The sequence below is a fragment of the Ammospiza caudacuta genome, chromosome 14 (genome assembly GCF_027887145.1).
Source record: "Ammospiza caudacuta isolate bAmmCau1 chromosome 14, bAmmCau1.pri, whole genome shotgun sequence".
Taxonomy (NCBI): domain Eukaryota; kingdom Metazoa; phylum Chordata; class Aves; order Passeriformes; family Passerellidae; genus Ammospiza; species Ammospiza caudacuta.
The window spans coordinates 11,217,219-11,231,975 of record NC_080606.1 but is presented as its reverse complement, the minus strand read 5'-3'; the positions used below and the strand labels follow the sequence as shown (position 1 = coordinate 11,231,975).

General features: G+C 48.4%; 1 protein-coding gene across 1 annotated transcript in view; it reads right to left on the bottom strand.

Annotated features, from left to right (window-relative positions):
* TMEM255A (transmembrane protein 255A) overlaps positions 1 to 14,757 on the bottom strand; it is a 24,936-nt gene extending 10,179 nt beyond the window's left edge. Inside the window, exons 1-4 of the mRNA XM_058813860.1 lie at positions 14,675 to 14,757; positions 10,603 to 10,745; positions 6,132 to 6,194; positions 1,496 to 1,585 (exon numbers count right to left, since the gene is read on the bottom strand). Coding sequence (XP_058669843.1) covers positions 1,496 to 1,585; positions 6,132 to 6,194; positions 10,603 to 10,745; positions 14,675 to 14,732 — 354 coding nt within the window. The 5' untranslated portion in view covers positions 14,733 to 14,757. The remainder of the gene's footprint in view (positions 1 to 1,495; positions 1,586 to 6,131; positions 6,195 to 10,602; positions 10,746 to 14,674) is intronic.

Sequence of the window (14,757 nt, the reverse complement as noted above, 5' to 3'; positions counted from 1 at the left end):
CCAGGTCTGCTTGACCTATTTCTGAGGGCCCTTCTTGCTGAATCATAGCAATTTTCCATTAATTGTTCACAAATTTGTCCTTCCTGTACTCTTCAGTGTCTTGTGGGAAGGCTCTGGAGGATCATCAACATTCCAGCCTGCAAGGAGGCATTAATGGCTCCCTTTGTGGCAGCTGTATCTCCAAGGCAAAGCCCGGTGGAAAGCAATGCCAGACCGGTATCCACATCAGCGAGCCCTTCCCAGGAGCAGCCAGACCGGCTCTCCAGGTGCCTGAGCCAAAGCCCGGGCTGGCAGGGCAGTGGCGGCAGCTGGCAACAGGAACAATCCCTTGGGCTGGCATGGCAGGAGCACGTTTCAGCAAGGTGGTTGCATTTTTGGACTGTCAGGCGCTAAAGTGAGGCCAACAGCCCATCTGTTCATCAAGAGGCACAAACCAAAGCCTCTCTCTGTCACCACAGCTGCTCAGCTCTGGGTGCCTCAGCCACCCCCAGTGCCAGCCAGGAGGAGCTGCCAGCCCGTGCCACAGCCCAACCCACGAGGTCACACCCTCGCAAAGGGGGTCAGACATGGCCCAGACTTGCTGGTTTCATCCAGACAGACAGACGGACACCCATCACACACGTGAGAGGAGCTGCCCTTTGCTCTGCCAGCAAATCCTGCCTCCAACCACCCTTCCACACTGGAATACTCAGGGGCAGGAAACAAGGGCCAGCTTCACAAGGAGCATAGCCAGCCAGCTGACACAGGGAGTTTCCATTTCATGGGTAATTCTGACCTTCTGAGATTCCTTTCCATTCTCATACAAATAAACTCCAAATCTGTATTTTTATTCCCTTTTTGCCAAGAATTTAAAAAAAGTCATCAAACTGCAGAGCTGCAGGACAAAAAACTATTTGAAGTTAAAATTTCAATCAAAAAGCTGAAATGGAATTGTGTCTTTATTTCTATACTAATAACTAAAGCTTCTGCACATCCCACTGTACTAGGGATTGGTCATGACAGCAGTAGCTCATAATTTTTTAAGTCACCAAATGGAAACTGAGAACCTACTGCAAATGTTTCCTGTTTATACTGTAATGCTTCAGTGAGCTTCATATCAAATTGCTTCATTCTACTACAGCATCCAGTGATTCCCTCTGCATTAAGAACCAGCTCTGCCAACATTTAAAACAAAATAGATGCTACTGCTCATATCTTGTCCCTTGGCAAGAGCTGTAATTCACATTACATCTTAAGTGTTCTCATACTCAATAAACACATAAAGCAAAAAAAGAAAAAACCCAAAGAAAAGCTTTAAGATCTTAGTGCTTTCTACTCATTTAAATTTTTTTTTTTAAATGATACATTTTTTTCTAAAGCTTGTGATTTAAAGCAGCACTCAGCACATGATACAGATTTACAGGGTTGGATGTGGGCTGATCCAGGCTTGCAGACCCATCAGTTGTTTTCTCAGAGTACAAGCACTGCAGGGCTGTGTTTCCCTGGCGGCACTTACGATGTGTCTGGCAGCAAAGACGCCGTCCACAATGGCACAGCAGAACGCGGCGATCACACCAAAGCTGATGAACACGATCGATGCAACCAGCTGAGAAAGGAAAACAAAGCAAAGTGTCACCTGCCTCCCACAGCCGAGAGATCAGTGCCCTTCCACAGGGCCATGTGATGCACAGTGATGAGCCCTGCAGCAAGCAGTGACCCAGATGCTGGCCCGGCTGCACAGCCTGCCCTGGCTGAAGGCACTGGGTGTGTGCGTCTGCCCTGGCAGCAGTAGGAGCATTGTGCCAGACTGGCTCTCTGGGGACTTGATAGAGTAATGCGGGTTCTTCATCACTCTAGTAGGCTAAACTTGAGCTGAGGATACACCTCCTCTTCTGGCTGCTGCTGTCCTTAACTCTCCCCATGAGAGACAGAGGATTTCTCCTCTCCTCACCCTGCAGGGCCGTGGGGAGCTGCTCCTGTGAGCACTTCTGAGCTGTGAGGATGCAGAGACTGCAGAGTGTGAGCCTCTCTGCTGGGACTGTGCCCTCAGGGAGCAGCCCCTGGATGCAGGCACAGGCACAGAGCCATGAGAGCAGAGGGCAGTGCCCAGCCCATGCCATGGGTGCTGCACACACTCCCTGCCTGGCTGGGCTCCTGGTGCCAGGCTGTGCCAAGCACAGTCCATCCAGCTCCTGGAGAGACCCTTCCCTCCATCTGCAGCTTGACAAGGGCAGTCACACAGGCACGACCCTTTTCCAGTGGCCCCATCCTGCCCATTAAAATTAGGGTGAAAGCATTCAGAGGGTAAAGCAGAAGTAATCTCCAGTCCAGGTACGAGAAGCAGTGTCTATTCCCACCATGACACTTCAAACACCACCTCTGCCAAGAGCCCTGCTCAGCTGGGGGAGCCTGCAGCAGTGCTGACACAGCCCCTGCCACACCTGGACTCAGCCCAGCTGCTCCCAGCACTGATCCCAATCCTCTGCCAAAGCACACTGGGGGTATCAGCAGGGCTGCAGGGGGAGGGCAAGCACAGCACTCAGACAGCCAGGGTCACCAAATGCAGCTTGGGGACAGCTTTCAATATCAATTCACATGTATTGAAACACACTATTTCAATATATTGACAGTATTTCAGTGTAAAGAACAGGATGCTCCCTGGTGGCTTTCCAAATCTGGTGACTGAAACCTTCAAGTGTCAGCTGCTGGCAGCTGTAAGAACTATTTCTCCATGAGTACAAAGGTGACTCTGGTCATGGGGGACTGCAAGCAATAGTAAAAATCTCTACAGCCCAAATACAAAGCTAAGAGTTAGTCTGGCCAGCACTGACAGATACCTCAGGTCTCCTGACTTGGGGATGTTTGTTTTAAAGATCCAGGTACTAAGTTTGCTTGAAAACCTTGGCTCCTGCCACTGCCCAAGGCTACAGCTCTCTGAAGGACAAAACAACCCCCAGACAAATACAATCCAGAAGGATCATATGTGTGTTTTTAAAACACCTCAGGATTTTTAGGTTAATCACACTGTTATCTACATCTCACTAGGTGAGAACAGATCTTGTTCCAGTAACCTCATGTACAGACCAGATCAGCTCAAACAATGACTGGAGATGCCAGAGGGTTCACTTGAGGCAGTGGAAATGGTTTACTTAAAAATGAGAGAAAATAAAATGGTTTTCTAGATGAGGCAAGCATTCAAGGCACAGCATTCACTGGACTGCAGCAGCAGAGAGAGCAGGCTGTGGAAGGATCCCAGGCACCACGTGAAGGTGCCGTGACCACACCAGTGCAATATTGGATGCTGTGCCACAGCAATATTGGATGCTGTGCCACAGAGTACTTGCAGATGGCAGCAGGTGACAAGTATTCCAGGGCCAGATCCCACAGTGACCCTGTTTCTGTCAGCTGTGAACTCCTGCATTTCTGCCCCACTCAGCCCCACCCTTGGCGTGCCTGGATCCCAACTCACACCATCCATTACAGGGTCACTGTCTCACTACCAAACCAGGGAAACCACACAGGCACAGAAAGTCCACTTTTAGTGGAAAACACAAGGTTTACTGTCCTTTGTTTCATACACACATGAAAGAGGATATTTGCCCTAAATAGCATGAGCCTTGAGCCTTAGAGATGGGAAGTGAGCCAAACACTAAATATATACAATTAGGGAATTTGTCAGTCATCTCTGCTCAGGACAGGAGCTGCTAATATGGTAGTTTAAAATAAATACAAAGTTAACGATACTTTCATAACAGCCCTACCAAGAGGTAAGTATATGATGCTCACTTTATTTACATACAGTTTTCTCCCTCTCAGATGTAGAAAGAAGAAAGAAAAGCCTGAAAACCAAACACTGTGAATTTATGGTAAAGGAAAAAAATCAAACAGCAAATAGAAACATACAAATGGAAAGGAATGAATAATAAGAAATATCTTTAAGAAGAATGTCTTTACAAACAAACTGTGGGCCTGATGGTAGATAAGGCCAGATATGGAGAGGAGAAAGAAGCAATGGGGGGAACCATAAATTCCATAGGAATTCCACTAATTGACACAGACTGTTACTGGAGACTGTGCTAAATCTCTGGATTTAGAGAGAAAGAACAGAGACACAAGGAAGAAGAAAAACAGGGGGGGTATACATTAGAAGGGGGTGTTAGGTGTTTTGGGAAATCTAACACCTCTCATGCACCTCAGCCAATGGGGAAAGAGAGAGGGAAATGAGGCTGGGAAATGAGGATAAAAAAGAGGTTTGTCCCCTAAAAATTTTGAGAGACCCCAGGGGAAATGACCCATGGCCTCTCCCTTTATTCAATAAAGTTACAGGACTCCTCTGTCTCCTTTTGGACATAAATCTCTAGTGTTTGTGGATTAATTTTCTTGACAAAATTAATTTTAAAAATCCCAGTTTTCAAGTTGCCAACAAGATTATTATTTTTGATTTGGGGTTGATAATGCTGTTACTGTAGCAAGCAGAAGTCCCTCTCTAAGCTGTGAGTTATTATTGACTGATCCTCACTCGTGTAACTCCAGAGGAAGTCAGCAACACCCAGCAGCATCCAGACAGCAAAAGACAAACTTGGTTTGGACAGGGCAGGAGTGTCCTGGGCTGAGGTGCCCTTTAGGTGATGGTACAGCCCCAGATGGGCTGTGAAGGTGCTGGTTCCTACTCTTCCATGGCACAGCTGGCTGCCATAAAGGTGTGTAAACTGCTGGCTCCTCACTTGGAAGTGCTGAGGGGGCAGTGGGTGTGTGCCAGAGCTGCCTGGGCACAAAAGATCTCCCTTCCCTTCTGGGGCATGGCATGGAAGTCAGTGCACCTGGGTGGGAAACCCAGAGAGGTCTGTTCCTGACAGCAGCCTGGGGGAGTGGGAATGCTCCTGCAGGTGAGTTCTCCCCATCAGCCTCACTGGCTCCCTCCACTGCTCACACCCACCAGGGTCAGACAGGTGTTCTGTCACCTCTCAGACAGGAACTGCACCAGAACACAGCTGCACAAGCTGCGCTTGCACCAGAACACAGCTGCACAAGCTGCTTGCGGCTTTTCTGCCTTCAGCTGCACAACAAGCCAGGCCAAGGCTGCCTTTTAGCAAAGCAGGACACAGGGGAAGTGCAGAGAGGTTGTAAAAAAATAAATCTCCACGGCCAGTGGTATCATGGAAACATGCAATGGACAAAGCTGCCACTGTGAAGTGCTCCTGGGTAAGGGGGACATGTGACTAAAGCACAGGGACAATAAGTGACAGCTCCTGCGTGTCCTCTCTGCCATCAGAGTGGAGACAGCTTGCTGCCAGCCCAGGCAGCAGTGATGCAATCCCTGCAAAGCTGGGTCATGAATGTTTTTTAGGACACAAAATGACAGAGAGATGAAAAGAATAAGCTCAGGCCACCCAGGGCTCTTCAGAATAATCAAACAAGCCAGAGCCACACTGTCACTCGTGGGCACTCCTGTGAAGAGCCCAGGACTGGCACAATATCACAATACGGTCATTGCTCAAACAGACACTGACATGCTGCTAATACATGATGAGCAAGAGGCTGAAGCTCTGCTAGGGCAGAAAGAAAAGGAATGTGTTGCTCTTGCAGAGCCAGGGTGAAAACAACACAAATATCCACTGGGAAACCCACCTGCCCTGCACCCTGTCTGACGGTGGGACAGGCAAATGTCATCTCCTGCAGGGAGAGTCTGCCTCACCCTCTCCTCCATGCAGGGAGCCTGCTGTGTGCAAGGCAAAGCAGCACCGAGGCAGACTCTGGGTTTGGACAGGAATTTCTCCCATCTGCCCTTGCAGAACCTGCCTTGGCCTCGTTCAGCAGCACACAGGGCTAACCTGAGCCCTGAGCCCCTCCAGCCCTGCCCCAGCAGGCAGCAGGACAGGCTGCAGGGACAACCCAGCCCCTGGGCCCTCTGCAGCCCCAGGGCAGCAAGGCTGGAGGGATCTCACTGCCAGGGCCTGGGGCATTGCTCTCCTGAGTGAGGCAGGAGCCAGAGTGCCCAGGGAGCTGCTCCTGGGCTGCCAGGAACCAGCCACAGCTCTCAGGAGGTATGCAACACTACCCTGGAAGAGGTAGGAAAACCTAAAATAATACTCTTTACATGCGGTATTTGAGTTATTGTCATTTTTAAAGGAAAGTTTTTATAAAGAACTTACCATTTGTCTTTTGTTCTCTATCAAGTTTGATCCGATTATTCCAAGGAACGACCCAAAACCAAGCTGCAAAACAATGTATTGTTAGCATTTAGTTCAGGATGATACCCAACATATTTTTCAAACAGACAGAACACAATTAAATCCAGAAGAAGCAAAAGAACATTCTGCTGATGTGTGAGCTCTTTTCCTTCAGCAAGAAATCAGTGGAGTCTCTCACTAGCAGGAACTATCAGGTGTAGCCACATATGACACTAAAAGCGTGTGTAAAACCAAAAGGATGAGTTCTGAATTCCATGCCCCCAGTGCTGAGCAAAGGCTGGTGGATGAGGATGTGCACTGGGGTCTTGAAGCAACCCTACAAACACCCAGGAGCCTCCAGATGCAAACCTAGCAGGACTGGTGCACTAAAACCTGCAGGACCAGGTTTCTGTGACCTCACTGAGCTTGTGAGCAACCACCTCAACTCTCAACTCTGAGAGCTCCACAATGTGAAGCATGAAATAAAGGAAATTTATATTTTGGAAGATATAGCAGTTTCCTGTCTTCTCTTACTCCTCCCTCATTTCCAGGGGTGAGGATGCATCAGCCAGGCTGTTCTACCAGAAGAGCTCACACTGGCCCAAAAGAATAAGGCACTGCAGCTAAAGCATCATCTGTTCTGTAACTCACAACACTCATTTCAGCTCACTGAAGTCAGCCAGGAGGGCAATTTCCCACCTCCCTTCTCCATAGCCTTAATCTACACTAAGAAGTTTCTAGGACAGAGCACACCTCAGCCAGGACAGAAACAGGCACTTCAAGCAGGAACCATGGACTAAGAGGGAAGATGTAAAAATAGAATTTGTCACACTGAGAAAGGGCTTTGGTTGGTGTAGAGCACATTCAACTCCACTTCCATGGGCTGGCAAAATGAAAAACACAGCAAAAGTCCTACAGCTGGATCTGTCATGCTAAAGAGAGGCAAATCCAGACAACAGAGCAAGGGCCAGTGAAGATCCCTGTGAGAATGCCCAGTAATTGGCCAACTCCCCAGGAAGAAAAACAAGGCATGAGATAAGCTGTAGTGATTCAAAAATGAGTCAACTAACCTGGAATCAGTACTTTGAGATGCAGGAACAGAAGACAAAGGTTTGATGAATCCAGTGCTAACAGGCAGAGGCACGTGCAGAGATCAGCAGACACAGATGTGATGTAAACTTGGGCTTCAGTCTCCCCTTGCCCTGCTTGAGCCCAGCAGCCTTTGGAGCAGTGCTGCAGGCAGGGAGGGCAGCTGGCTGAGCAGCAGGGATTAAAGTGGAGCAGCTGATGAGGCTGCTGCTCCCCCACTGCCTGGCTGGCACTCTGAGCCCCTGCAGAGCCCTGTCCCCACACCTGGCACAGTGAAGCCAGGGTCTGCTTACCCCTGGAGTGACAAACAGGCAGGGCAGAGACCCAGGGCACTGCTGAACTGCCCCACACTGACCTGCCAGTGCTTCTGGGATTATCATTTAGCTCAGGCAAACAACACACCCACCTTCCTCAAGTACCAGATTTATAGTTCAAGTCCAAGCAAAAAAAAAAAAAAAAAAAAAAAAAATTGGGAGATCCAGGTGTAATTTTCAATCCCGTGATATTTAGCAGAAGGAACTTGTGTGGTAACACACACCCAAGGCAAATGCTCAAGAAAAATGTTTTGTGTCCTTTGAGCTTTAAGAGAAATATCCACGTGGTGTTTCAGAGCAGCCTCAAAATAAAAAGTGAAATGCTTTAGATAATTTAAGATAATTCAAAAAGAAGAAAATAGAGCAAGTCTGTACATCCAGCAGGTGAAGACCAGATAAATTAGTGGATTCTCATTAACAGGAATTCTCATTGCACTAAAGGAAGAACTACTCATTCTTCCACGGATGGGACAAAGAGATCTCAGTAATGCTCCTCAGATACATCATTTATTTGCTGGTGGATGTGATCCCCTGATATATCTGTCTGAAAGGAGGACAGGACACAAAGTGAATGTGCTTTTCCAGAGTAAAGCCCCAAGCCAACATCCTTGGCAAGGAACCATCACAGAGGAGGTTTGCCAGGGCAAGCCCAAGAAAGGTCAGTAATTCACACAGATTCTGGCAGCTGCTGGAATTTGAAGACAACAACAGATCTCACAGCCTCACTTCCACAGGGCTCCTTGTTTTCTGCACCTGGGCATCTGCTGAACATCACTGCTGTGCTCTGGGCTCCCCTGTCCAGCTCAGTCATCCAGGCACAGGTGAGGACATTTCCCACACAGACACAGCTCAGGGATTCCCGGATGCAGCTGGGAAGGTCTGGGTGGTCATGGAGGAGGGTGAAGGCACCCTGGATACAGGATGTCACTGAACCCTCTGCTTCAGCTTCTCCAGTTCTATCAATGAGGAACTGAGCTGCTAGAGGAAAAAAACCAAACAACTTCAAACCCTCAAAAAACCCAACCAAAAAAAACCCTACTGATGTGTGGGAGGTCTCCAGTGCCTGGTTCTGTCCTTCTTTGGAAGCAGAGGCCTGGGAAGATAATCCCCTGCATTGAAGCAAACATCTTTGCATCTTCCTCCTCTCACAAGAGGTGCTTGCCCAAGAAACACAAGCTGAAGGAGGAAAGAAGGAAGGGTGGTTTAGGCATGGCAGCAATGAGACATGTGATGTCTGAGCTCAAGAAGAATTTGGACAATGCCTCAAGCACATGGTGTGATTCCTGGGGCTGTCCTGGAGTTGGGCTTGATTATTCTGATGGATGTCTTCCAGCTCAGAGTATCCTGTGACTTTATGATTCTGTGCTCCATAAGGTGATTCCAGCCATGGAACTGCTCCACACAGAGAAGTCACCCAGCACACAAAGAAACTTCTGGCTCTATCTGCTTGAGGACAGCTCATGGAACGCTCATTCACTGCAGCCAGCCCTTTTTCCCCAGTAAAGGGAGAAATCCCAGCTTGTTATGAAACATCAGCTATTTTAAGCACCTTCTGAAGCACCCAGCAGCACACTGCAATGTTTCCCTGTGCAGCGAGACAGGTGAGGTCATCACACATTTCCACAGAGCAGATTAATGAACCCAGGTGGGGAATTTGGTGACAAACACAAATTGCCAGGGTGCCTCTGAATAAAGAAACTCATCGCCCTTCCCAAGCCCAGGACTTCATTAATTCCTTGAGCAGACAAAGCCTCGGAAAAGCAAAAGGGATGCTGACGTTCCCGGGCCATAAATAGCTCAGAGATGTCAGGGGGACGTGAGCAGCAGACTCTGCCCATTTGCATCATCTGCAGGACCTGCTCTGGAGCACGAGGCTCAGCTCAGGCTGGCACAGTGCAGAGTAGGTGGGGAGAGTCTGGAGCCAGTCTGTCATCTTTCCCAACACCTTCCTTCCATTCCACTTCTCTTCAAAAGAGATCAGGCCTAAATGCAAGAGATACTGGGACAAGCCAGAAAACCTAAACCAAAGAGGCCCAACATGATCTGTGAGCATGATCCACACTGCAATGGCTGTAAAGGGGCTTTAGAAGAACGTGGGCACTGAAAGTATAAACCTCCCTGAGACCAGCAATGCCAAACAGCAATAAGACAAGAACAAGTCCCCACCTGGTTTTCTGGAATGGTTTCATGCCTCCAAATTCAAGGTTCCAAATCAAATGTGCAGCATCCTACAGCTGTTACACCAAGAGCTTCTGGCTGGGGCTACTGGCTGCATTTAATCTGCTGAGACACCTAATTTGATTGTAGTTCAGTGCTTCTTTTTCAGCATGTCTCAGACATGCACAGGAACAGAGCAGGAACTGCTGTCCTGCTTTTATTAGACCTCTGCTCCTGCCAGGAGGGTTGTGACATACCTGCCCCTCGTGCTTCTGTAAGACAGCATACATCTAATGGCAGGAAGGCTGGACACCTTCTCTAAATTAAGCCATGTGAAGCTAAAAGATGTTTCTTTCCCATTTTCAGCTGCTGGTAACAAAAAAAGAAGAAATGGATGTGCTCATGGCTTTGATGTACATGCTCCCCTGGCAAGCTGCCACAGCTCCTCATCCAGGGACTCCAATTTGCTAAACACTTCTGCAAGGAAACTTTATGACCACAAGTTCATGTTACCAGTATTTCAAAACCTGCTCTCTCAACTGCTTTTGGCAGTAAGGTCCTTCTTTGCCTTACTTCTGCCTGGGCTTAGTGTGATCTACATAAACAAAGAAGTTCTAAATTTGCTTCAGCTGACATAAAATATATTTATCTGTCTCCCCACTAGCTCAAAATCAAGTTATTACCTAAGCTCAGAGGAAGCTGCCACTTGGATGGGATTTTTTCATGGGAATGTGCAGCAGGTGCAAAATAATAACGAAACAAATAAATCAGATGGTAATGAAGTAGCTGAGCAAAATATTCAGGACAAAATCACCCTTGACAACATTTTCAGCATTACAAGGGACTTTGTAGGCAATAAGTTTTCTAGACCTACCTAGGAGTTCTATACTTACAATAACCCCTGGGTAATAACCTCCAACAGTCACATTTTGGGTTCTTGTTGTAGCAGCTAGGCCCACCGTTAGAATTAACACTGACACAATGAGGAGAGTCACAGTTACGTAGAGGGAATTTCTTTTTCTTCTATTGAACGACCCTAAAAACACACACACACACAACAGAATTTGCTGATTCCATCTGGGGAGAGTCACAGGACCACAAATTTCTCCTCCCACTGCCAACCATGCCACGGTGAATTTCCCTTCTACTGGCTTGAGAATATTTTTGGGTTTGCCTGTCACTTTTCACCTTCACTAACATTGCTCTGACGTAGATGGAGAGAGCCTTAAGAGCTGCAGCTCTGCAAAGCTCATTTAGATACAGTGGAGTCTCCCAGCCCCTCTAGCCTGGAGCAATTGAGCTAATGAGAAATATTCACATTAGACATTTATATACTTTCTGATCTGTCTACTTGCATCAGGCTAAATAACCCCACTGCATGCTGCTTGTTCTGAGAGGGGAATTTTGACTGTAATCATAAGGCATCCACAGTTTTCCATGCAAATAAGACATCACCACTAACAGCCACTTCTCCTCTACTTTCAGCAAGGACCAGGTATTTTTAGATGCTTGAATAATGAATTTGTGGATTAGTAAAACTCATGTACAGCTGCCTGATGATGAGGGTTTGGTTTTTTTTTTCTATATTTATAGATCTCCCAAATGAGCATAAACATAAAAGAGTGATTCCACCAGCCAAGAGGAAAGCTGGTTGTGACACTACACTCAGCAACATCTTCAGGGTGTGTTTGGTCTGCATGTGCTTTGCCATCTTTGTGACACTTTGTAGAACAATCCTTTTGATCATATTCCATATATTACGTAGATACAACCCAGCACCTGCAAAATGGCTGGGGGGATAATGGATTGTAGGGGTCCCTGCCTGAATCTCTGTGGGCTGCTGGGCCATCCTGAATCCCTGAATACTCTGGGAAGGGTATTCCCAGCTCCCAGCACTTCTGTGGGGGTTTCAGAGAAGGGCAGGAACGTGTTTCAGGGACAAGGAGCAGCTTTCACCACTGCAGAGTGCATTCCCTAAAGAAACCACCCTGGGAATCTCCCTGGCAGCCTGGGCACAGTGAGGTGAAGGTGAAACACCTGCAGAAAGGCCCTGGGGGAAAGCTTGGTCCAGCCAAGCACAACCTCCTTGTCCAAGCTCTCCAGAAAGAGGAGCACAGCAGGCCCTGCTGGGCAGCTTTGTCTCACAGATGCACACCCAGGTGTCCCCAGGCCCTTCTGTAGGATCTGTGTATTTGTGCCCAGCAGATCCTTTCACCCAGCGATGATGCAGCCATGCCAACCCACACAGGCTGCTACAAACGAGCTCCCTCTCCAGGGAAAAGCCCAGCAGCTCCCCTGCTCCTCCACACCATCTCCAGCTCCAGCTCCAGGGGCTGTGCTGATGGCAGCAGGGCTCCCTCTCCATGCTCTGGGCTGCCATGGGCACAGGGCTGGGTCATTTCACCCACTGATGAGCTTGAAATCACAGACAAAACCACAGGCCAAACCTGGGGCTTAAAAACCCAACAGATGGAGAGCACAAAAACACAGAAGGGTAAGGTTGGAAAAGACCACTGGAGGTCATCTATTCCAACACGAAAGGCAAGAGAGGTCTATAAAACAAAATAAAGCACCATCCTTTCTGACCGACCTGCTGTCTCTGGAAGGAAAGCTCTCTACCCACAACCCTTCTGCTCATATTCCAGAGCACAGGTCTGACTGCACCACCGGGACATCACTGGTCCTAAGAGCAAGGAGCCTGACAACTGGCTATATAGTTGCAAATTTCAAACAAACAAAAAAAAAAGCAAGACAGTTGCTAATAGCTAAATTAAATAGCTAGATAGTTGCTAATTTCAAACAAAAAATATTAAATAACTGCTCGAGAACCCCAAGATTTAGGCTGGGTATTTTATCAATGATCCTTAGTCTTTCAAGCCATGCTTTACAGGCTGGAGATAAAGGTATGTGACTGTTTGCTGCAGGTCACATTTGAGGTTACTCTCCTACATCTGCCAAATAAGTTAATAATAGAAAATCTAGGCTTCTAAATCACTCAAAAATCATTAAGATATGAAACCATTCTCTATGTACTGCCTCACAAATACCATCATTATGCCACACTTCAGTTTCAATGTAACCATTTAAATGCAAGTGTCCCATAAACATCTTAAAAATCCATAACAGTGGGACCAAAACTGGAGAAAATTTGCTGTTTCTTACACAGATGAGTTCTGAAAGGTGAGAAAGGACGAATCCATCTTGCTTCCACAGAATCACCAAACTTGTGATTACTGCTGTGGTTTGGGTGGCAATCGAGCGGAGGGTAAATGAGCCCAGCCAGTGTTCCTCACCCAGCTCTGGGGGGTGCAGATGTCTGCAGGGCATGGCTTGGGGTGCTGTGGGCACTCACACACCCCAGCCAGAGCTCCTGCACTGCCACCACAACTGCTGCAAAAAGTTACCACGAAAACCACTCTAAAAGGAGCATCTTGAAACACCATGTACAGATGCTGTATTTGTTTCAGCACCATCGTGTTTTTCACTCAATTTCTATGCTGTTTCCCAGCTTAGGACTGCCACACGCCAACATTCAATAGAGAACATAAACATAAGGTTTCAACTGGAAATTTTCTCAACGCTTTTCAATATTCCTCATAAGATTAAAAAAAAAATATTTAAAACCTTTTATTTCAAGTTCAGACAAAATCAGCCATAATCTTCTAAACTGATATTGAAGAGATATGAAAGTGTGACTACCTCCATTTCAGCACTAAATTGGGATATTAGTTACATTTTTTCCTTCTCAGAAAACACCTTGCTATGCGTGTAGAGAGAAAGTGGTTTTGTACTTCTGTAAGGATGCCTGCAGCTGCTCCAGCATACAGACTCATACCCAGTATCTCTCTAATAGCTGCTGTAGGGCTGCTCTGACAAAATCCTCTCCCTCAATATTAATTTCTGCTGAAAGTATCCCCCACCAGATCATTTTCCTGTGTGCTCCTGAGCTTGGTACAGTTTATGCACAGAAGCTGAGCTACGGCAGCTTTGCCATCTCTGCTTTTAAGAGACAGCAATAGCCTTTTCTCTGGGATTTATCCCAAACAGATACCCCAAAACTTGCAGTGCTTACCACAACATAAGTAGACAAGGTGATCCAAAACACTGTGCTGAACTCAGGGAGCTGTAAAGAAATTTATGCCATCCATAGCCTGGCTATTGCTTTAGCTAACATGGCACTCCAAACGGGCACTGGTTTTAGAATGATCGTTTTTCTTTTAAGCATCAGAAACATCCTCTTGTTATATTTGCCCTACAAGCCACTCTAAAGACAAGGCTGTAGCAGGTTTTTCCAGATTACTTTAAAAGTTTGCAATAATGCATATCTTTGAACTGCCCTTGATTCACTTTTTTATTTTTTTCCCACGATTATTAGAAGAAAATGGACAAGATGGCACAGAAACACGACCGACTTCTCCATCTTGTTCTTTAGGGGAAAAGCCAGAAGCGAAGAATGGACACGGAGTAGCAGCTCAAGGAAGAAATCAGCTCCAACTCTTACCCCAGGAGAACCGGGGGCAGATGGCACCGAGCCTCCCCCTTCCCAGCCCCTCTCCTTTCGTCCCATTTTCTGCCACAAACGCGTCCCTCGGCTCGCTGTGACCCCCGGCTCCGGCTGCGGCCCGGCTGGCCCGGGCGGGGGCTGCGGGCTCGGGGCCGCTGGGAGGGAGCGAGGGGAAATCGCGGCGAGGGCCGGGGGGTCCCCGACCCCGCTGGGGCTGCGGGGGCAGCGGCCGCGCTCCGGAGGATGCTCCGTGCGGGACGCCCCGCCGCGGGTCCGGGTCCCGCCGCAGCGCCCGGGGCTGCGGGGACACGGCCGGAGCCGCGCTCGGCCGGCGGGAACGGCGGGGCGGGCGGGGGAACGGGGGCCGGCCCGGTCGCCGCAGCCCCGGATCGTCCCCGGAGCCCCGCACGGCCCCGCGGCCAACCCCGCGTCCCCCGGGATCCCCCCGGTACCGCACTCACCCACGGAGTCGGGCAGGGCCACGCCGGCCGGGCGCTGCTGAGTCAGGGACTGCCGCATGCTGCCGCCGCTCCCGCCGCAGCCC